Here is a 25,308-nt window from a genome sequence, read left to right as displayed (position 1 = left end):
TTTGTATCAATCAGATATGTATAGTTGATAGGTGGTTTGTATCAATCAGATATGTATAGTTGATAGGTGGTTTGTATCAATCAGATATGTATAGTTGATAGGTGGTTTGTATCAATCAGATATGTATAGTTGATAGGTGGTTTGTATCAATCAGATATGTATAGTTGATAGGTGGTTTGTATCAATCAGATATGTATAGTTGATAGGTGGTTTGTATCAATCAGATATGTATAGTTGATAGGTGGTTTGTATCAATCAGATATGTATAGTTGATAGGTGGTTTGTATCAATCAGATATGTATAGTTGATAGGTGGTTTGTATCAATCAGATATGTATAGTTGATAGGTGGTTTGTATCAATCAGATATGTATAGTTGATAGGTGGTTTGTATCAATCAGATATGTATAGTTGATAGGTGGTTTGTATCAATCAGATATGTATAGTTGATAGGTGGTTTGTATCAATCAGATATGTATAGTTGATAGGTGGTTTGTATCAATCAGATATGTATAGTTGATAGGTGGTTTGTATCAATCAGATATGTATAGTTGATAGGTGGTTTGTATCAATCAGATATGTATAGTTGATAGGTGGTTTGTATCAATCAGATATGTATAGTTGATAGGGCCAAATGTATACTTGCGCAAGGATGGGTCAGTAATCATTACCATCATAACAGCAGTTTCCACACGTAGCATCGCTAACAGCGTTGGAAAAAACTCTTCCTCGTCCAACAATCGAACTTAAGTACTCCGATTTACAGTCCAGCGATCTAACCACTGCATTGTTGAGTCGCCATGTCACGAATTATGGATGTATTGATTTTCACATGACAATCTCTCATGACACACTTAACTGCCGAGTGTACTAGTTTTGATAGAAGACAAAGACGGACTCCCTTTCCACCACTGACATGCATGAGGCAATGAACACTGAATACTTCACTCACCGAAAATTTTCTTTGTCCATTCCAAAAATGTAGTCAAACTTTTTAAAGTCGTCCTTGCAGAGCTACAAACAGGAAGAGAATACAATTCAAGGTTTGGTGTGAGACACTTAACACTGAGTGCTGGAACAGAAAAAAGGGCTTTTAGAGGATAATCAAACCACCTCTCAATTTTCAAGTCTAAGCATGGAAAATGAGAAATCTGAAGTAGGGGTTCAACCACAGGCTCATGCTTTTAATCAACCAATCAGCAGATTATAGGCTAAGACTCCTAATTTTCCAATCGATCAGCCAATGGCTGATGTTTCTAATCACCCAATCAACCAATGGCTGATGTTTTCAATCAACAATGGGTTGATGCTTCCAATACTTCGAAGGTAAAAAACGCAATAATAACAGTGATAATAAAATTGTGAAAGCACATGTTTGTTAATATATATATTGTTTGCCAATATTTGCTGTCAAATAAAAATATAATTACTATATTATAGTTATTTATTATGGAGTAAAGGAAACTGCTGGTTCCCTTTACTCATCACAAGAATAAATATGCTGAGTGTATCACCAATGGAAGTATATATTAGTGCAATATATACGGAGACATTATGTTCATGTGTGTGCATACAAATAACAACATGCCGAGAGGCTGCTGCTCACTCTCCTTGTCCTTTTCATCAGGATCCTTAGACTGCCAGCTGGCGGAGTACGCACTGCCTTTTTCTGCAGTCTCGGCTGGCCGGTTCTTTTTTAATTGGCTTGGTATAGGGGAGAATGGGGGAATATGAACAGTGGGATAATATGGAAACCTTAAGGATTTGACTGTACACTGCATGAGTCCATTTTTTTGTTAAATTGGTTCACTTCCTGTTTTAGCAAGCGCATTGTGTTGTAGACAGCATCTATACATTTTCAAGCTAAATGGTACGTAAAACATTTGACCATTCTAAAGTAAATATTTTGCGTGACACAAAACTGTCGATCCTTCTGATATAAGACATGCTGATGATGTGAAACTTTTTATTCATATAATATTGCATATGCACCATTACTAACAGCAAGGTGGGAGGACATATCTTAATATTTTGAAATATTTACTAAACTATATTGAGCAGTATTGTAGGGTAATATGGAAAAGGAAACATACAAACATACATACATATACATACATACATACATATACATACATACAGATACATACATACATATAACAGCAGGAAATGGGGGAAATTGGACAACTGTACATATTACCCTATCCTTGTTGAAATATATTGACAAACTAACTTTAATGAATGAAGCTAAGAAATTCTCAAGTTACCTTTGAAATAGCTATTATGAATACATTGGGTGCAACTTTAGCATACAACTGTTATTTCTAGGTCAATGATGCCTAGGACTAATGAAAGAAAAACTAGAGGAAGTTACAGCGCAGATGAACTCCTGAAAGCCATACAGGAAGTTCAGCAAAATGGCAAGAGTAAAAGGGAGGTCGCTAAAGCTTTTGGAATCAGCCAACTATGATACGCTATTTGAACAGCGGCAGCAGTAAGACTGCTCTGGGACGCAAAACTGTCATCACAGCAAAAGAAGAACATAATCTGACTGAATATACATCCTTTCTTATTCAAAGATGTGCTATGGGCTCAGTCTTACACAAACAAGAGACCTTGCTTAGCTCAGCTTAGACATACCAACAAAATGGCGGTGAGAAGATGACTGATCAAAATTGGCTAGAAGGTTTCCGCAAGTGGAATAGCAGTTTAACATTGAGATCGCCTGAGGCCAGCAACCTTGGACGGCGCAACTGTCCTTCCTAGACGGTAGGGCTACCGTCTAGGAACCTTTGGACAACATGGAATGTGTCAAACAGAAATACAACTTCACGCCTGATTGCATTCACAATCTTGATGAGACAGGCAATTCTAAGGCACATAAAGCCCAGAAGGTGATTACCAAACAATGAATTAAAAGCAGCTAGGGCAGGCAGTAAGTGTAGAGCAGGTATTGCCATCACAAGTGTTTCTTGTGTCAGTGCTACAGGGCAAAGTCTTCCCCCTTCTTTCATATTTCCAAGAGTTCATTTCAAGCAACACATGTTGAAAGGCGCACCTCCAGGTTCAAGAGACTATGCAAAAATCCTAGTGAGTGGATGAGTAATGAATTGTTTTCAGAAATACTAAAACATTGTATCTGACACATGAACAGTTTAACGATAAGCCGAAACTTTTGCTTCTTGACAATCATGCGAAGCTACATATCTTTTGAGACTGTGCAGATGGCTAAACAATACGGCATCTGTCTGCTGACCTTCCCATCCCACTGCGGCCATAAACTGCAACCTCATGATGTTAGTGGATTTGGCCCTTTCAAGCAGTATTACAACACATACTTAGATTCTTGGATGCTGATCAACCCAGGGAGCGCATGTTCTTTATACAATGTTTGTGAATGTAGTGGAAAAGCCTACATGAAAGCAATGACTCCATCCAATATTGCGAAAGGCTTCACAGCTAGTGGACTTTACCTCTTTAACCCTTTTGCAGGCAAGTTTTTTGGGCTATTTGAGACCCCTGGAAAGATTAATTTTTCACAAATTGATTTAAAAAAAATCATTGATACACTTTTATTTATGATATTGTATATGCGTATTATGTTTTTATTATACAGGTAAATACAAATAAACATTTATAAGTCAAATTCCTATATAAGTGTTTCTCTAGCTATAGTAATTTAGGAAGGATTTGACCTTGCAGAGGCCTACACCACAATCTTGACATCATGTGCATATTATTGTTCCTCTATAGCTTTACCCATAGATATAGTAAACTATAGGGTTTACTATATCTATGGCTTTACCCTTGCCTATAGGCTTTGGAAGACGCCATGACAGTAAACGAAAGTTGTTGCACTCTGGGAGAATATTCACAAAGCAGTAACAGAAACATAAATAAGCTAGAAACAAAATTCTCCATTTTATGAAAATACGTTTTTATTTCAGATTTTCCGTTTGTTTAGAAGGCATATCGCAAAAACGATCACTTTTTTTTCTCAAAATGGCTAATTTTTTGGTTGCTAACAGAGACCAATATATTTTAGTTTACTATTAGTAAAATAATTAAATAAAAAAGGCAATAAGCTAACCAGAAATCAATTTATAAAAAACGTTGACGTGGTGACATACATTAATAGTCGCTCTGCTCATTGGCGTTAGTATCGCGCAATGACAATAATGTCGCTATGCCTGCATAAGGGTTAATCGAGATATATTTGAGAATAAGCCTTTGGATTCGGATGATTCTTGCCAGCCAGACAGTTCATCACCTCTTCCACCACTTCCTAAAGCACCACCAAGGAAGCAAAATGCAACTAAAAGAAAACGCGTAAAGACTTCAATTCTCAATGCAATTCCTGAGAAATTGATGGAAGTTACCGAGCTTTCTACTTCACGTTTACAAGTGAGTAGAAGACCTCCAACAAAGCGTGTGATCATAGAAGAGAGTGATGAATGCGAGGAAGACAATCCAGTATCAACAGATTCAGAGCAGGCTGATGAAGAGATTGATGACCAGCTGATAGCAAGGCGATTTTCAGTTGTTAAATTTGAATAAAAGAAAAATGTAATCTACTATGTAGGTGAGGCACTAGAAGTAAATGAAGATGAGGTTAAGATAGATTTCTACCGGTTTTCAAATGAACGATTTACTAAACCAGATCAGTCAGATTGCAAATTTGTTGAGAACAGTCAATTTGAGTCAAATAGTACTGGTGCTACCACCACCAATATCAAATGGAAGCACTATAAGGCAACTGGGAAGCTTGACATTTGCTATCAACTTGAGCTCATACAATCTAAGATGAGTTTGATGTCTACCATATCAAAACAGTATTACAATGGTAGTACTCATTGTTGCAAGCTACTACATGTATATCATCAACAACATGACCTGATGCTTCGATTCATTAAGACCCTGTTGTAGTTTGTTGAATTGATAGTATTTCAAATAATAGTTTTACCTCATTTAACTTTTCTGATTACACATTGGTATATAAACTTAATGCTATATATATTAGCTTCTGTATTGTCAACAACATATTATATTGTTACAATGATTTAGTCCAAATTTGGTTCCTTTCACTTGTATGTTTTCTTATATGTAATTACTATTTCAAAGTATTTGTATATATTGCTACTCCAATGAGGAAATGCTTTGATTAATATAGTGCAAACAAACATCACACAAAAAAGCACATTAGTAGCATATAATACGAACATGCTGCGCAACAACATTGCGTTCATATTACCCTACTTGGGTGGGTAATATGGACATATCGCACAGTGTAAATAATGGGCAATAACTAATTTGTGCACCGATGCATCATGTTAGTATTCTATGGGCATAAGGTAAATTATGACTCTGTTCTAATATGAAAAATCTGAAATTGTAGCTCCAATGCAAATGAAACTAAGGACCCTTGAAAATTTGGCGTCTATATTCCCCTATTTTCCTCTACAAAACTGGCTCATATACGACCAACTCTCCTGCTGTGATAATGAGATTCGCTCCGGCTGTGGAGTCGATCGCAGGGCCAATACGACAGCCGGTCCTGATTTAGCGATCTGCAGTCACACTAGTAACTGGTTGAAGCCCTCGTTTTAAGCAGATTTTAGTATGACAGCTCACTTGTTAATAATTGTCACTCTATTAAAACTGTTTGATTACAATCAATTGTCCAAACGGGAGCTATCACTAAAGCAAGCCCAATTGAGTTTTGGTATAGATTAGTCAAGAGAACATTGGAAACATCTGACCTACTTTCATTTCTCTAACAACCCAACCTGTCGAGTTGGAGGCTTGATATCCGAAGCCCTGTAAGTTTATCCGCAAAAGTGAGTCTTTGCATTAAGCTACATTTAGTTGTTTCAGGAAATCATTCTTCCCGAAGTGTAAGCTTGCCTAATATATAGTGGTTTGGGAATCCTACGCCAACCATGAGAGGAGTCACTTACCTAAACACTATGAAACATTTTAAGTAATTAAAAATGCCTGAAGATAGCTACTGACAACAAACTAACTGTGGACTCATTTCGAAATTTAAAGTCAAACAAATACGTCACTAACTGACTGACTATCGACTGACTGCTCAAAGAGATAGGTATCCGATATAAAACCATGTATGTGTATTTACCACAGACCCGTGTGTGTGTATGTAACACAAACCCATGTTTGTGTATCTAACACAGACCCATGTATGTGTATCTAACACAGACCCATATATGTGTATTTAACACTGACACATGTATGTGTATCTAACACAGACCCATGTATGTGTATCTAACACAAACCCATGTACGTGTATCTAACATAGGCCCATGTATGAGTATCTAACACTGACCCATGTATGTGTATCTAACACAAACCCATGTATGTGTATCTAACATAGACCCATGTATGTGTATCTAACACAGACCCATGTATGTGTATCTAACACAGAACCATGTATGTGTATCTAACACAGACCCATGTATGCGTATCTCACACAGGCTCATGTATGAGTATCTAACACAGACATATGTATGTGTATCTAACACAGACCCATGTATGTGTATCTAACATAGACCCATGTATGTGTATCTAACACAGACCCATGTATGTGTATCTCACACAGACTCACGTATGAGTATCTAACACTGACACATGTATGTGTATCTAACACAAACCCATGTACGTGTATCTAACATAGAACCATGTATGTGTATCTAACATAGACCCATGTATGTGTATCTAACACAGACCTGTGTATGTGTATCTAACACAGACCCATGCATGTGTATCTAACACAGACCCATGTATGAGTATCTAACACAGACACATGTATGAGTATCTAACACAGACCCATGTATGTGTATCTAACACAGACCTGTGTATGTGTATCTAATACAGACACATGTATGAGTATCTAACACAGACCCATGTATGAGTATCTAACACAGACCCATGTATGTGTATCTAACACAGACCCGTGTATGTGTATCTAACACAGACCCATGTATGAGTATCTAACACAGACCCATGCATGTGTATCTAACACAGACCCATGTATGTGTATCTAACACAGACCCATGTATGAGTATCTAACACAGACCTGTGTATGTGTATCTAACACAGACCCATGCATGTGTATCTAACACAGACCCATGTATGAGTATCTAACACAGACCTATGTATGTGTATCTAACACAGACCCATGTATGAGTATCTAACACAGACCCATGCATGTGTATCTAACACAGACACATGTATGTGTATCTAATACAGACACATGTATGAGTATCTAACACAGACCCATGTATGTGTATCTAACACAGACACATGTATGAGTATCTAACACAGACCCATGTATGAGTATCTAGCACAGACCTGTGTATGTGTATCTAACACAGACCCATGTATGAGTATCTAACACAGACCCATGTATGTGTATCTAACACAGACCTGTGTATGTGTATCTAACACAGACCCATGCATGTGTATCTAACACAGACCCATGTATGAGTATCTAACACAGACACATGTATGAGTATCTAACACAGACCCATGTATGTGTATCTAACACTGACCTGTGTATGTGTATCTAACACAGACCCATGCATGTGTATCTAACACAGACCCATGTATGAGTATCTAACACAGACACATGTATGAGTATCTAACACAGACCCATGTATGTGTATCTAACACAGACCTGTGTATGTGTATCTAATACAGACACATGTATGAGTATCTAACACAGACCCATGTATGAGTATCTAACACAGACCCATGTATGTGTATCTAACACTGACCCATGTATGAGTATCTAATACAGACCCATGTATGTGTATCTAACACAGACCCATGTATGAGTATCTAACACAGACCCATGTATGTGTATCTAACACAGACCCGTGTATGTGTATCTAACACAGACCCGTGTATGTGTATCTAACACTGACCCATGTATGAGTATCTAACACAGACCCATGCATGTGTATCTAACACAGACATATGTATGTGTATCTAATACAGACACATGTATGAGTATCTAACACAGACCCATGTATGTGTATCTAACACAGACACATGTATGAGTATCTAACACAGACACATGTATGAGTATCTAACACAGACCCATGTATGAGTATCTAGCACAGACCTGTGTATGTGTATCTAACACAGACCCATGTATGTGTATCTAACACAGACCTGTGTATGTGTATCTAACACAGACCCATGCATGTGTATCTAACACAGACCCATGTATGAGTATCTAACACAGACACATGTATGAGTATCTAACACAGACCCATGTATGTGTATCTAACACAGACCTGTGTATGTGTATCTAACACAGACCCATGCATGTGTATCTAACACAGACCCATGTATGAGTATCTAACACAGACACATGTATGAGTATCTAACACAGACCCATGTATGTGTATCTAACACAGACCTGTGTATGTGTATCTAATACAGACACATGTATGAGTATCTAACACAGACCCATGTATGAGTATCTAACACAGACCCATGTATGTGTATCTAACACAGACCCGTGTATGTGTATCTAACACTGACCCATGTATGAGTATCTAATACAGACCCATGTATGTGTATCTAACACAGACCCATGTATGAGTATCTAACACAGACCCATGTATGTGTATCTAAAACAGACCCGTGTATGTGTATCTAACACAGACACATGTATGTGTATCTAACACAGACCCATGTATGTGTATCTAACACAGACACATGTATGTGTATCTAACACAGACCCATGTATGTGTATCTAACACAGACACATGTATGAGTATCTAACACAGACCCATGTATGTGTATCTAACACAGACCCGTGTATGTGTATCTAACACAGACCCATGTATGCGTATCTAACACAGACCCGTGTATGTGTATCTAACACAGACCCATGTATGTGTATCTAACACAGACCCGTGTATGTGTATCTAACACAGACCCATGTATGTGTATCTAACACAGACCCGTGTATGTGTATCTAACACAGACACATGTATGTGTATCTAACACAGACCCATGTATGTGTATCTAACACAGACCCATGTATGAGTATCTAACACAGACCCATGTATGTGTATCTAACACAGACCCGTGTATGTGTATCTAACACAGACACATGTATGTGTATCTAACACAGACCCATGTATGTGTATCTAACACAGACACATGTATGTGTATCTAACACAGACCCATGCATGTGTATCTAACACAGACACATGTATGTGTATCTAATACAGACACATGTATGAGTATCTAACACAGACCCATGTATGTGTATCTAACACAGACACATGTATGAGTATCTAACACAGACACATGTATGAGTATCTAACACAGACCCATGTATGAGTATCTAGCACAGACCTGTGTATGTGTATCTAACACAGACCCATGTATGTGTATCTAACACAGACCCGTGTATGTGTATCTAACACTGACCCATGTATGAGTATCTAATACAGACCCATGTATGTGTATCTAACACAGACCCATGTATGAGTATCTAACACAGACCCATGTATGTGTATCTAACACAGACCCGTGTATGTGTATCTAACACAGACACATGTATGTGTATCTAACACAGACCCATGTATGTGTATCTAACACAGACACATGTATGTGTATCTAACACAGACCCATGTATGTGTATCTAACACAGACACATGTATGAGTATCTAACACAGACCCATGTATGTGTATCTAACACAGACCCGTGTATGTGTATCTAACACAGACCCATGTATGTGTATCTAACACAGACCCGTGTATGTGTATCTAACACAGACCCATGTATGTGTATCTAACACAGACCCGTGTATGTGTATCTAACACAGACCCATGTATGTATATCTAACACAGACCCGTGTATGAGTATCTAACACAGACCCATGTATGAGTATCTAACACAGACCCATGTATGAGTATCTAACACAGACCCATGTATGTGTATCTAACACAGACCCATGTATGTGTATCTAACACAGACCCGTGTATGTGTATCTAACACAGACCCATGTATGTGTATCTAACACAGACCCGTGTATGTGTATCTAACACAGACCCATGTATGTGTATCTAACACAGACCCGTGTATGTGTATCTAACACAGACCCATGTATGTGTATCTAACACAGACCCGTGTATGTGTATCTAACACAGACCCGTGTATGTGTATCTAACACAGACCCGTGTATGTGTATCTAACACAGACCCGTGTATGTGTATCTAACACAGACCCGTGTATGTGTATCTATTACTGAAACAGCTAATAAGAAACACCCAATGGACTTTAACCTTTACCATAAATTATTTTCCGAGAGCCATCTGCTCAAAAGTTTTCAATTGTTAACCAACTTCGGATTGGTCACGTTCATGAAAAAAACCTGTACATCAAAATCATCTGGCAATTCTTATTAGATAGATGTTTCAATACCGAATACCAACTATTTGGATTGATGACATCACCAATGTATTACTAACGCTTTAACCTTCGTTTCATCGCTATCATGTACTACACTGTTACTACATTGTTACTGTCTATTAGAGTTGACCCGATGTTATATCCTATTAGTATGCTGGTCAGTGCGTCGTGAGAGATTGTCAAGTGTAATAGCTATACATACAATTATTCCGAAACGCCATTAAGTGGTCGATGGGTGCAGTTGTTAGAATGTTGGTCCACCGTTCTCAGTCTAAAATAAAATCTCTTTTCTCTGAACCTCCAACCATGGTCTCCGACAGATGAATGGCGCTCTCAATACAGAAAAGATTGTGTGACTTGAAATGTTTGACGCGTATATGAAAGCGTTGCTAAGATGAGGGGTATGACAACTTTGAATGAACCACACTAAAGCCATTTTGCTATCATGTTACTACCAGTTTCCATGGAGATAGAATTAACACTTTTCACAGTGTCGTAGACTGTGGAAGTATTTTGAACACAAATATCTTAGCAGGTGGTGAGGCAAAGGTTTAATGGTAAAATCATAGGACAGCCAGCATTTGATACATGCTTTCCCAAGAATCTTACGAGACTCACAAACATGCCCTCAAACTTGAATTCACAACTTTCGCACTAGCTCATGAAAAGAGCCAAAACCCTAAAATGACCAACTCTCACCAAACCTAACAAGCTCGCAGCTCACCTGCCGCCCACGATGCATTGTCGTAATTCCATGTTTAGCAAGCTCTGCCTGAGCTCTTTCATCTGGTGCGCCCCCAATATGATAACCCGCAGTCCCACAGCTATCCACTGGCCACTAAAAAAAGATCTATAAAAATTTAGACATCAAACAATCTCACTCCATGCACAGCTAGAATCTCAGTAAAAGTTATTTGGAGTGATTACATAAAAAACACTAACAACTTTTTCAAGAAACTTAGAGCAACAAAAAAATGCAAGGAATTCATCCTGAATAACCTATTTATACAAAGCTTCATTTAACCAACCTTTGACACTGCCAGCAAGCTGACGATCAATGGCCAGCAGATTGGCACTGTCAATCAAACAACTGACACTTACATAATGGTAACACCGAGCGAAATCTGTCAACCAACTGACACTACTTGTCAGCTGGCAGACAGTGTCTATCGGAGTGACACTGCTCTCAGTTAACAGCAAATGTCCACTTGATTGACACGGCAAGCACGGTCGACTGAGATTCAACTGAGATTTACATTCAGTCTGTACTGTCACCCAGCTAACATTGAAACTCCACGGATATTTCAAACTTTCATTCCTTCACAATTAATGCTTTAGGTGGCATCAGGACAAGTGTTAGATGAATTATGACCAACTAGACAGCAAAATTAATTTACTGAGAAAGAGAATAGCTAACCTGAGAGGTTGTGCCTGCTTAACTTATGACGTGTCTCATCACAGCCTCAGCTGTCGGAGAGCGACAAATATTTCCTACAAAACATAGACATCTATATTGGCTGGCATGTTGAAGTACTAGACTGCTGCTAGTATAAACAACGGCTAAAAAGGTCTTAGTAATTGATCATCTTCAAAAAAACTAACATTCGGTAGACACCGCTGTAACGTATACCTAAATTCCACTTAATGTAGAGAATTTATAGAAACTTTTCGCATCGTATTATGTATGTAATGCCATATAATGTAAAGCGTCAAGTCACTGCGAGTTCTCAAATTTGAGTTGAACACCAAGACGCCTATAATTAGCCTTTAAATATTGTTTTCTCACTAGCTAAACTTGGGAAAAATGATGTATACCTAGAGGATGTGTTTTATATTTTTCAACCTTATGTTACACAAATTATACAATATTTTTTCTTTGGCAGCATAGACCTTGTTATGAAAAAAAACACAGGAAAAATTTATTTAAATTGACCTTGAAGGTGTGCACTCGTCTCAACCTAATGCACAATTTCCATCATTATGGACCCTAGACCAGGTGTATGTGAGAAGAAACAAGAAAAAGTTGTTAATACAAAACCGATAATGCCAAAGTTACCGCACAGTCGTTAAAGTAAAAAGTCATGTTTATGTTTTGTCATTTTGAAGGGCCAGGTAGATGAGTATGGGAAAACCTTGGGATGGATTAGGCTATTTACATGTTCGTATAACATAAAATCGCTATAACATAAATGCTCTCAGAATGGATTATTTTCGTTGTAGGGGCGTCTGCGGTATTACATAGCAACTTTTTAATTTGACAAAACTACTGATATCAATTAGCAAAAAAATGGCCAGGTATATAAACACAAATATGTACATGCATACATAGCATAGAATTGCTGGAACATGGCATTTAATTCTAGAGGCTATATTATAGCTGAATTGCTATTTTGCCTAAAATTCCTGCGGTTGGTTGCAAGTACGTAAACTGACTCAACTGAAATTCTCATAAAATTTTAATCAAAAAAGAGGTTCCTAGAGTCAGCTTATAGGCCTATGTTTGTTAAAAGTAGACTAATTAAAATGCTATTCTAGAAATACAAGGACTAAAAAGGTGAAGGACTTGATGGAGGCACCGAGCAACTCTAGCGTATATATATACATTAATTAAAGGGAAAATTAACAAAACTGGCTTTCTTGTTTTTATATTTAAATTTTCAATTTGAATTATTATACACAACTTCCCCTCTTCCCTTTGTCTTGGCCTTTTTACCTCAAATTTTTTTCTTCACCATCCTTTGTCCTCCCTCCTTTGTCATCCACCTTTGTCCTCCCCTCTTCCCTTCGTCCTCCCCTCTTCCCTTTGTCTCCCCTCTTCCCTTTGTCGTCCCCTCTTCCCTTTGTCCTCCCCTCTTCCCTTTGTCTCCCCTCTTCCCTTTGTCGTCCCCTCTTCCCTTTGTCTCCCCTCTTCCCTTTGTCGTCCCCTCTTCCCTTTGTCCTCCCCTCTTCCCTTTGTCGTCCCCTCTTCCCTTTGTCTCCCCTCTTCCCTTTGTCGTCCCCTCTTCCCTTTGTCCTCCCCTCTTCCCTTTGTCGTCCCCTCTTCCCTTTGTCTCCCCTCTTCCCTTTGTCGTCCCCTCTTCCCTTTGTCTCCCCTCTTCCCTTTGTCGTCCCCTCTTCCCTTTGTCTCCCCTCTTCCCTTTGTCGTCCCCTCTTCCCTTTGTCCTCCCCTCTTCCCTTTGTCTTGGCCTTTTTACCTCAAATTTTTTCTTCACCATCACTGGGTTTACATGATTCGAATGGGTTTTGGAGTTGGTTCGGCTCCAAATCATGAAAACGGTAAAATCCATTCAATGCCATTTCATTGAACACAAAATTTATCCAAAGGCACTTGCTGTGAGAGTACTTCAACAAAGAAACTTTCATTGCTGATGGATCCGAATCAATAACACTCGGCTAAGCTATCCCGGTGAAAGGGATAGCTTAGCGTGTGAAACCACGTGGCTCCCTGCTACAAAAATGTTTCACTGCTACTCACTACCATTTCTGCTTGACCTTTGCCCTTACATCAACATTTGCATGCCAAGGATGGGTTGCTCGTATGAGAATGATAAAATAATGAGTTTGTTAGTACAACTAATCGACTATTCATGGATTGAAACGTGACCATGCCCGGAATGAGAGTCGATTTCAGCAAGTTTGGATGCGATACATCGCGAAACTTGGAAAGATCAATAGTGCAAGATGAATTGTTAAAATGATAGGGTGCAAATTCATCGGCAGCTGGCACTTCTGAACTTACTAGAAGCTCGGAAACGCAGTACTTAAATAACTGTTTAGCAGCTTAGTAAAGTTTAAAACAGTTGATCTGAAAATGTTTTCTCATGTGTGTAAATAATTTCTTGTTTAATTCAAAGGCAAGCATTGCCTTCTTCCTATTTTCACCACCAATATAGAGCTTCGAATTTCGCAATATTAGATCTAAATTTGCCAATCAAATCTTAACATAGCTCCTTTTAAAAAAGACAAAGTACAACAAAGGCAGAGAGTTATATATAAATTAGGGCAACAAATGATCAAGCACAAAGTTTTCCAGGATGTTTTTCAATGTGGCATCCCTTTCGCTTCGCCATTGAAAATGGACTAAAATTTTTGGAACGTTTTTAAAAGACTCACTATAAGTTATAGCAAAAGCAAGGCGTAAAAACCAGAAACAGATAATAAAAAGTTAAGCCAAAACAAAAATTAAATTTAGTTTATTTAGCTATGTTTAGTCAAAGATTAAAACTTATCTTCAAGTGCGTATAATAAGCTAAAATCCTTATATTTAAAATCAAAGTTTATGTTACGTAGCGTCAGAAAAGACTTGTACCAAATTTGTAGCTGTCAGGTCTTTCTCACATCGGCCATACATATATAATTTTAAATATGAAAATCTGCTTTGCAGAAGATTTAAACCTCCAGGTCTGCAGACAGGCGTACTAAACCAGTAGGTCATGTGGTCACAATGCTATACAATGGAATAGTGCAACATATTTATTACACCTGCCAATCTCTAATGCCGATTCGTTAAACCACCACATCAGCTAAAACTTGAAAAATATGGCAGACGAGAGTATAGCCAAAATTTATGAATTTTTGTTAAATTTCGGCAATTCCAGATTTATAAGCCGCTGTATGCAGTAGAATGTGCTCTTTCAGAAAGTATGCTTAATCTCTTTCAGAAAGTAATTAATCTTGTGTCATGTATTTTCTGACAGAAACCAGTGCAATCTCTACAAAAACAATTCTACTGCAAAATTTTTATATGCTAAACTAGCTTTTTGTCATTCAAAGGGCTGGCAAAGAATACAGAAGAATGGATGCGATATATTGTCACATTTTATTTGTATATTGAGAATTTTGTGTAGAACCAGATAAAAAACAGATTTAGGATAAAACTGCTGCCTGTTTTGTTATTCTTTAAATCATAGGTCAGTCTTGTCATGACGATTGGTAGAAATTTATGCGCTCACAACTTGTTTTTTTTTATTAGGATTGAAATTCTGCTTGTATTATTTTCTAAAGCACATTCCTAGCTTCAATTTGACACCAAGAACAAGCATTATGGTGTAGCAGATGATTCACAAAATTGAAATTTGTGAAACTCGGAAAGTTTTTGTTACAAATGGCCATATCTCAAAAACTGGTGCATCAAACACAATGATTTCTTTTATGGAGGGAAGTTCCATCTTCAAACAGTGTGCAAAACTTTAGCTCTATGTCTTTTTTGAGCCAAAACAGTGTTTTTTGCTATACTCTCGCCGTGACGCAAGCTTTTTCCCAAACACTGGCTTGAGCTATAATTATGGGTCTTATTTAAGAGCTTAAAAAAGCTCAAGTTACTCAAATTTATTGGATAAAAAAACTTAGGGAATTAAAAATCAATTTTCCAAACAACAAATTTTTTTTATTACCCTTGCAACACCGGGCATTTGTCTATTTATTTAATATAGCATAATAATATAATAATATATAATATGTATAATAATGATGTAGGAAATGTTGTCTACTTATTTAATACAAGAAATGTTGCATTTAGATACGAGACTGTCAACATACAAGCTCAGTCTCAGAATGCATTAGGTTCGTATGTCGAGATATGACTGCAATAAAATGGCGTGTATACAAACACGCGCACACATATATAAATATAAATTCCTCAATGTGACAGGTTGAATATCATACCTAGACAGACGAAAAGCACGCTCTTGGTCATAGTGTCTCAATCTCTACAACCAAAGGAAAACAGATGGAAGTCTAAAAGTTTTATAATGGCTAAATGTAGAATTATTTTGAAGGTTTGCAAAACATAATTAAACTCACAATTTGATAAAGGAGTAAGATATGAATGTTTGTATACAACTGCATTTACAATCAAGTGTATTGTAAACTATTTCAGCTTGTCGTGGCCTCTATGCATATCATATTCGTACTATTATTACATTATGATATATATCATAATATATATCATTATATTAAAGTTAGTCTGATTGTGGAGACTTCATGTATAAAGGGCACTTTATACATGAAGTCACCATGAATATACCAAGAAGAACTTAAACAAAGCGGATACAACTGTTTACTAGAATATAAAAATAAAATACAAGAGAAAAAAAACAGGCAAACACGTGGCAGAAGAATTACTTGGTACAACCCGCAGTACAACTCAGGCATTAGTATAAAATTTGTTAAGTTTCGTTTATTTGTTAGAAGCCAGCTTCCCTAATGGTCACCAATTACACAAGCTGCTCAACAGAAAAAACGTAAAAACTGAGCTACAGCTGCATGCCAAACGTTAAACAGCAGATATCCGCACACAACAAGTTGCTATTACAACAGAGCACTGCGAATGAAGATGAGAATGAAAGAAGATGCAACTGTGGAGCAGGTGAAAACAAGTGTCCCCTTGAAGGAGAATGTCTGGTCAAATCAGTTATATACCAGGCCACCGTAAAAACAGAGCGTAATACAAAAGAAATGTTGGTATAACAGCTGGTAAAGTGAAAAATAGATACACCAATCATATGAGCTCTTTTAGAAATGAGAATCAAAGGACTGTTACGTCGTTAACCCAATTTATATGGAGCCTGAAAGATGCGGGAGAGAGATACGATGTAACCTGGAAAGTGATAAAAAAGGCACGGCCATACTTTACAACTAACAAGCAATGCAATCTTTGCCTGGCTGAGAAGCATAATATATTTTGCAACAACTGTCTTGGCACTCTTAACACCAGACATTTGCTGATCAGTGCTTGCTGACACAAAATAAAACACTTATTGTGTAATATCACATAAGTTGTTTAAAGAATAGAGAAAGTATAATATTATTATGCTTTATTATGTATCTTGAGGCGTTTACTGATGTTATAAAAAAATCAAGGAAATTGACCCACCAGAAGCTGAGATATAGCCAGCCAAACATAGGTCTACCTAAAAACGAATCGGGGGAAAAAACATTCGAAAACCCCGAAAATTGTGACGTATGAAATCGACTTATTGGACATGTTCTGGTGTTGCGCACCCTTACCTCCATTGTGTATACTGATTGTTTTAGACTGCGAAATGTGAAACGCTTCTCGCGGTAGTAAAGAATTTACAGACTAGCTTTGGTTTCTCAAAAAAAAATCAAGCAAACATTGTGTGGTAAAGGCAACTGCCCACAACCCCCTGCCATGATTTATCAAAACAGAAGAGGATATTTTGATTTTTGTGCCTCAAACTTTAACTCTATATGCACCGATATGCTCCGGAGATCGTCTGTTGAACGAACGGCGCGTGTATAGTCTAAGCCGGTCAATAATTTACAATATCCGCTATTTGCCGTTTGTTTACCAGTCGACTAAGAAACGAGGATGTACATTGTTGTTCCTTCATCATCTTTATACCTACTGCAACATTCAGTTGATTTTCAGGATTATTGTCACTTTTAATTAAACTGTAAATTCACTGCAGCCATGTTTTTGAAAAGAATAACTTGACCGTGCTGCTCTTGCTGTAAGAAAAGAAAAGATAACTTTTGATTTGATTTTTCTATTTATCTATTATCTTATCTATGATTATTTTTTATGATTAATATAATAATCATAATGCATATTACACAAAATAATAATATAACTGCGTATAGAATAAATGATATAACTAATATAATTTGTAGAAAACTCCAAATGATAACCGAGATTGATGATTGATTTAATTGATTCTATTTATTAGCTATAGTTAAAAAAATCTTAAAAGCGCTAAAGATGAGTCTGAATAGGGAAGCTAAGTGGGAGAACAACAAAACTGAGCTGAACTAGCAAGACAGCGAAATGTTGCGAAATAATACATGCGTGTAATTATTTCATGCTAAAACTAATCTACACGTCAGAGGGACTGGTTCGGAATTCTCAGAGCAATGATTGTTAGGCCGAATTTGATTGTTCTATACTTCCAGGGATTAAACCAATTAAAACGCCGTGATTGGTATAGGAGAGCGCATTAGTTGGCTTAATTGACCAATGGCACACAAGTCGATTTCATACGTCATATATTGATGCTAATATGATGATTACCAAAACACTTAAGTTTTTTGGTAGACCTGTGTTTGGCTGGCTATATCTCAGCTTCTGATTAGTCAATCTCCTTGATTCTTTTTTTAGAACATCAGTCAACACCTCAAGATAAATAATAAAGCATAATAATAATATGCTTTTTAAACATTAGGCTTTACTCTTGGTATATGTACAACTGCATTAATTTAGTACCATTTTAGCGCCTGATGAGTATGGTTTGCTCAGATTTGAAGCTGTGCTTTTGATTTTACTGTAAACTATACGAAACAATATTGTAGTGCAAAAAGTTTTAGTCCTATAACTTGTTTTTATATAATTATATTATGCGATATATATTATATCATAGGCTACTGTACTACTAAATCCTGATTATTTACTTTTAGATATGGGCTAGTTTTTAGTTCACTTAGACCGCCGAGTCTGGAAGTTGTAGTTAGAACACATTTTAGAGCTCTGCATTATTAAAGCAGATGCATCTAACTAAATAACCATGAGATTGCACGATACAACTAAATATCAGTTACAAATACAAAAAAAACAGCTCTGGTCTATTCCAAAACATGACTTATAGTTAGTAAATTACTACAAAACATTTATAAGTGGAGAATTTACAATAACTTGTTTATAATAATAATAATAACTGTTACAGCATTCCGCAGAACTAGCAAGTTGCACTCATTTTTCGAATGCAATTGTAAACAGACCAAACAAAAACAATCGTAATAAAGTGACCGGTCGAATCATCTCATTTCGTTGTCTAGCTACTACTGGGTACCAAAACAGTAGATGCTTTATGCCTCTAATCATGGTAATCACTTTTTATGGTCCTACCATTCATTCTCATCTTTGTGAAATAAATGACAACGACCGTAAATTACTCCATTCATGCTTCACATAGTCAACTATACTCGTGTACTCTAGAAACTTCTAACTAGCTGATTTAATTTCCTTTCAGATTTCATCCTTTCAGATGTACATTTTGCAAGACAGCTTACGAAAAGATCCAGCATGTAGTTGCTATGATATTAAGTGTAAAGCAAGCGGTCACGGCTAAACCAAGATAATATCAGAATGGAGTTTTCTCACTAAAATACTCAATATGAGGCAAAAAGTGTGAGAACTCATTTATTAATATGTCATAACTTTCTTTTATTCGTATGCATATTCAAGCATATTTACCTATTATTCTATAACAAAAATACAAAAGCCACAAGTATATACATTTATTCAGTGCAACCCACGACCTCCCCTCAGATATCCCTCATAGCACAATGCCAAAAAGAATTAAAAAGGCGCGTTTGTTTTAATTGTTGGTACAAAAAGACTCAAATGCTGATGCGTATCATCCATATGCGTATCAGTGTTTTCGTACACTATTTATTTACTCTAAAAACAAAGACACTCTTTTTCCCTCCTTCTCTCTGCTAATGAAACAATGTCTGTGCTTTGAAAAACTAACTTGACCTCTCAATCTAAATATGAGGCGCAGGGCTTTATTTTGCATTTTTACAAATTTATTTATATCTCCCTTTAGGTATGGATCCCAAACTTAGCATCCGTATTCTAGTCCAGGTCTTATAAAAATCTCATAGGCACCCTTTCTTGTTTTTGTGCCTGCAGTTTTCAACACTGCGCAACATGCCTAATAGTCTAGAGGCTTTAGCCACTATGTTGTATATGTGTCTATCCCATTTAAGGTTGCAACTAAGTTCAATGCCTATAGATATGGATGTGAAGTTACATTTTCAAGCCTTACTTTATGTAAGTAAATTGAGTACCCAAGGTCTTGTTGCAATACCGCTTTGTTGACGCGGGAATTAAATAAAAGAGTATCGTCAGCAAACAGTCGGCATTCTGACACCATAAGGTCTGGCAAGTCATTAATGTACAATAAAAAAGGGGTCCCATAACTGACCCTTGGGGCACTCCTGAGTTAATTGGACAAAATGGATAGTTGGCATCTTCCACGGAAACAAATGGCCTTCGGTTCGATAAAAGATCCTCTATCCAAAAAATAAGATTTTCATTTATACCGTAATAGTTGAGTTTGAGTAAAAGTTTACGATGATTCACAGTATTAAATGCCTTAGAAAAATCTAATATGATTACATCTGTAATAATTCTATTATCCAGATTAGAAGCAAGATCGTTAATTGTATAAACAAGCTGGGAATCACAAGATCTTCCACTTCTAAATCCATGCTGACTATTGTGCAAAATGTTATGTGTTTAAATGATCATGAATTTTAGAAGATACAATATGTTCGAAAAGTTTACAAGTAATACAAGTCAAAGACACTGGTCTGTAGTTAGTGGGTAATTCTTTACTTCCTTTTTTATAAATAGGTATGACCCTAGCAACTTTCCAGATTGATGGTATTGTGTAACTGTCTAACGAGTATTGAAAAATCTCCGTGAGACATGGAGCTATAATGCGAGAAAACAGTTTTAAGACTTTACTAGACAAATAATCAGGTCCCCCAGTTTTACTTTCCTTTAGAGTCTATAGGAAAGTTTATAGCGAAGTTTATATAGAAGTTTATAGAGGTCATTTTGTAAAACTAACGAATTTGCTCTAGTATTGTACAACAAAGCCTCATCCGCGAACAATCGACATTTGGAGGTAATTTGCCCAAAACTGAACTTTGGGCACACTAGATAAAATAGCACACCAATAAGAGTATTATAAGACTCTTCTCGACTACTTGCATGCGAGTTGTGAGAAAGTTCTTAACCCAGTGGACAATCTGTGAATTTATGCCTATTTTATATAATTTAAATACTTCCTGTTATTGACAGAATAAAACGCTTTAATAAATTATAATTCTTCAAACACATAAATTATGTTGTTAATTAATAACCGCGTGTGACTACTCACTGCAAACTCAGTTGGGATTCTAAAACGCAAGTTTTTTTATGTGTAGCTTGCATTCCCGCTTTACATTGGACTTCTATGGGGGACTTGACGAGAAGCCGACCCATTTTGCGTAAGTGTGAGTCTGACTTGTCTATAGCGATCCGCATTCACGTAATTCTAATCTTAAGCGTGCGCTTAATTTTGTAAAAGAAGCTTCGATTTGGGAGGCGATTTTGGTTTTGATTTAGTTGGTCGTATATTTTGCTAAAATAGGATGCGTATACTCTAAGTCACTCGAAACCCACTATTAAGAGTTGTTAGCGAACATATAGTTAACGCCATTCATTTAAAGCGTAAAATAACTTACGCAAAAATAGATACAATCAGCCTACTACATTTTCTTTTCGTTTGTTTCGATGAAATCTTTCGTTTTGTTATGGTCCTGTATTTTTTTAAAGTTAGACACGGTTACCCAGAGACGGCTTTCAAACATTAGCCAACTGCTTTGGTTTAATATGCTTGAAACTGCTGTGTTCAAATACTTCATCTGCTGAGGGTAGGCTCGGACAATGTTTGCAAGGCAACACATCCATACCTGCCAACTCTCACGCATTGGGCGTGAGACTCACGCAATCACCCCAAAGAAAAAATGAAAATGCGTGAGATTTTTGCCCCAATTTTCACAACTTTATATATACTATCATTGATATATCAGTTGCCCCAAAACCAAATCTCACGCATTGCCCCACTCTTGGGTTGGCAGGTCTGAACACATCTCTACAATAAACTGGGCACTTTCTTGGAGCTATTTTTGTTTATTATATCGATTTAAATAGGTGAGTGCTTTGTGCAAACGTATAATCAATTTACAAAGGGTTATGATAATCTACTCTAGTACACTGGCTCAACCTATCCAAAACTTGATTTTACGCTCGTGCGAACGCAGCTAATAGTAGGTCACGTGCTTATTAGCAAATACTACAGGCTTTGGTTATTGCAACCATTCATACGACCGCAATTCATACCAGTGCCAATAATACACACTCAGGTGATCGCAATTGATAACACTGAGAGTATAAAAGCTCACTCAGGCAATAGATGATGGTGCACACACTGCAAGTAATCTAATGTAGCTTTTTCATGGCTCTTTTCGTGTGAAGTTTAGATCAAATCAGGTATGAAAATTAAAACTGCAAGGCATGCATATAGGCAAGCAGACTAGCAAATGCATATTCTTGCAAAGTGGGATTTAACGCTTTGGCTTGGTTAAAGCCCCGCAAAAACAGCCGGAAATCGTGTAATTCAATTTTTAAACTCAATAAAATCAGTAATCTATGAACATGCATAGCTCAAACTTAAATTTATTTGTATTAACAAAATCTTTTGTACATAAACATTCCTTTACCTATGTACTACTACAAAAAAGCTACGACTATGTACAATTGTTCGTTTATGAAATGCTTGAAAGCATTCCTTTCGGTAGAATCAAAAGCTACAATGTAGTCATGCGAGCTACCATAATGATCACTTTTCATCATTTCCATCGTCTGAATTATTTTTATACTGATCATACAAAAGATCACGAACGATCCTGAGATCAAATAAGGTTTTATTTTACCGTTTTGTTGCATGTAACACTAAGGAAGGCTTACGTCAAGTGCAGTATGCTGGACTTTTATCTGTATGAAGATGAATACCTTTACCCAGCTAAAATTTAACTATCTGAAATATTTAGCTTTCTTCATGCCTGCTCCTAAAAAAACGCAATTAATTAGTGGAAGTTCAATCATTGTCAGGATCTGACACCAAGGCATACCTGACAACAATTATTATTATCACCTGCATCAATGTAATCATATTATAAAACTATATCTAACTAGTGTTGCTTAATTGTACAAGTTAGTTTTTTTCCAGTGGATGGCACCAATCTCTTTGCCCAAAGGCCAAGAGACATTCCATCAAAATACCATGTTCAAACTACAATCAAAAGACATACAAAGTTAACTAGATATTATATTCAAGGACAAATTCAAATTTCAGAAGGTTCTTCTGAGCAAAAAGCTCTGCTAAATCAGGGAACTGAAGGGACAGTAGGTCTAATCTCGCCGTTGAGTCCTGCAGGATTCAGGGGACTTAACACGCTAGAGCTAGCATTATTGTGAGAATTCACTAAAATATTTAATTTTGTTCCACAGTCCACAAAGTAAATAAGTAAAGGTTTACAAAATCAAAAAATTGCATAAAACTTCATACATAATGTGAAATTATGCAAAGAGCCAAATGTATAATGAACATGTAAAGTTGTGTCGAAAAAAAGGTTATTATTGTCGCTTTTTGTAAAAAATTGAAAAATGTAGGTACAGCCTAAACTATACATGTGAATTGACCGAGTTGCGGGCCTAATCTAATTCACACTGTGTGAACAATTTATCTTAACTTTAGCTTAGCTTGTCTGTCGTTTTGTTTACGTGATTTTTTGTAATTCATCTTTAATTAGCAGTACTGCTTTCTAAGATCCAACAGCATATTTATATACTAAATAGTAATCAAACTAACATTAAATAGCATTAATGCAGGCTTTCATTTTCAATCAGATAGCCTGCAGGTGGTTGTTTAACAAGCTGGTTTTCAGGAACCGGACAGAGTTTTAAACCAAATATTTTGGCAACCTGACGGAAGGCACCAAGCATGCGCTTGTGAAGTTTGAACAATAAAATGTGGAGTTGCATTATATTTGTAATACAGTCAGCGCTTCTACAGTGTAAATAATCCGTTTCAACAGCGTTTACATTACAATGTATAGGGATTTTACGGTATAATAACAGTGAAATACATGTAAATTGCCTAATCCGTTGCAAAATCCTTCCAAACTCAATCCTTTGGTCATGCATAGTTCAAACCTGACTTAAACATTTGGGTTTGTCGGCTGTGCCGTGACTGCAGTATTGTTGGTTTACATCGACAACTTTTCTCTTTTTTCTGATCCATCTCACTGGTTTTATAGACCATGATTGTGGTAATTCTACCAAAAATTGATGGAGAGTGCACATCTTTGACAATCACTTACAAAGATTTGCTATCTTTTCTAAACATCAAAGGATTCTGCACAGTAAAACTAATAACAAATGTTTTATATGTTTATAATAAAGCAAAGCAACAAAATATTTTTGATATAATAAGGGGTATTACCTGTTTGTTGTCTAGGTCAAGGTTAGGATAAAAGATAACTTTTGACACCACTCCACCTCGCGACAGTCAGATCGGTGGACCGTTCGGTGAAGTGCCTAAAAGTATTTATAAACAATTGCGCAGCTACTTATTCTCTGTTTTGTCGACACATCTGAAGATCTATCACGACAAACTAGAATGCTATGGAAGTTGGGTATATATATATATAGTAGACATAATGCTATACGCACGTCGTCTTTATCTCTCGCAAGTGAGGCAAGATGGATTAACATACAGAATTTGAGAATTCGCCCGGTTTGGCACTTGACGTTATATGCAATTTTTTTTATTTCAATTGAAGCCAAAACTTCACATGAGTTCTCTTCGTTATCTGGAATTTATGTTATAGGAGGTATTCGTTATAGAAGTGTCTACTGAATAGAGTATCTTGATCAGATTTGTTTCCACTATGTATCACTTTTATTTTCTTATGTGCTCTAGAAAATTTTCATAGAAATTCAGATTTTTCTGCTCATGTTTCTCTAAAGTTTTATTGCTTCTAGGAGAGCGTTGCCTTTTTTCCTTTTTTCCACTACTGCCTCTTTGTCTGGTCTGTTTAAAACTCATGTTTCTATAAGCACCAAAGGAAGAAATGAAGTACTGCTTAATATTATATGAGCACCATTAAACCAAAAAGAGGTGCTGTGTGTAGATTTACTGATTTGCAGACTACCGTCTGTCGAGTAACTCTAAACATGTCAAAATTTACATATATTTTGGATGTTGAGACAAATATCTCCTCA

At 36.7% G+C, this 25,308-nt stretch overlaps 2 protein-coding genes across 2 annotated transcripts in view; both read right to left on the bottom strand.

Annotated features, from left to right (window-relative positions):
• Nucleotides 1-21,389, bottom strand: part of LOC137401772 (low molecular weight phosphotyrosine protein phosphatase-like) — a 33,280-nt gene extending 11,891 nt beyond the window's left edge. Inside the window, exons 1-5 of the mRNA XM_068088255.1 lie at nucleotides 21,359-21,389; nucleotides 16,113-16,156; nucleotides 11,866-11,939; nucleotides 11,173-11,286; nucleotides 951-1,012 (exon numbers count right to left, since the gene is read on the bottom strand). Of these exons, the coding sequence (XP_067944356.1) occupies nucleotides 951-1,012; nucleotides 11,173-11,190 (80 nt within the window). The 5' untranslated portion in view covers nucleotides 11,191-11,286; nucleotides 11,866-11,939; nucleotides 16,113-16,156; nucleotides 21,359-21,389. The remainder of the gene's footprint in view (nucleotides 1-950; nucleotides 1,013-11,172; nucleotides 11,287-11,865; nucleotides 11,940-16,112; nucleotides 16,157-21,358) is intronic.
• On the bottom strand, nucleotides 13,163-13,663 carry LOC137402461 (putative carbonic anhydrase 2). The gene has a single exon (XM_068088962.1). The coding sequence runs from the start codon at nucleotides 13,661-13,663 to the stop codon at nucleotides 13,163-13,165; it is 501 nt and encodes a 166-aa protein (XP_067945063.1).
• Nucleotides 21,390-25,308: the final 3,919 nt, after the last annotated feature.

This window comes from Watersipora subatra, chromosome 8 (genome assembly GCF_963576615.1).
Source record: "Watersipora subatra chromosome 8, tzWatSuba1.1, whole genome shotgun sequence".
Taxonomy (NCBI): Eukaryota; Metazoa; Bryozoa; class Gymnolaemata; order Cheilostomatida; family Watersiporidae; genus Watersipora; species Watersipora subatra.
This window is presented reverse-complemented; position numbering and strand designations above follow the sequence as displayed.

What these genes read in the sequence shown, in the direction of transcription:
- LOC137402461 (XM_068088962.1), bottom strand. Translation starts at nt 13,663, where the DNA reads ATGGTGAAGAAAAAATTTGAGGTAAAAAGGCCAAGACAAAGGGAAGAG.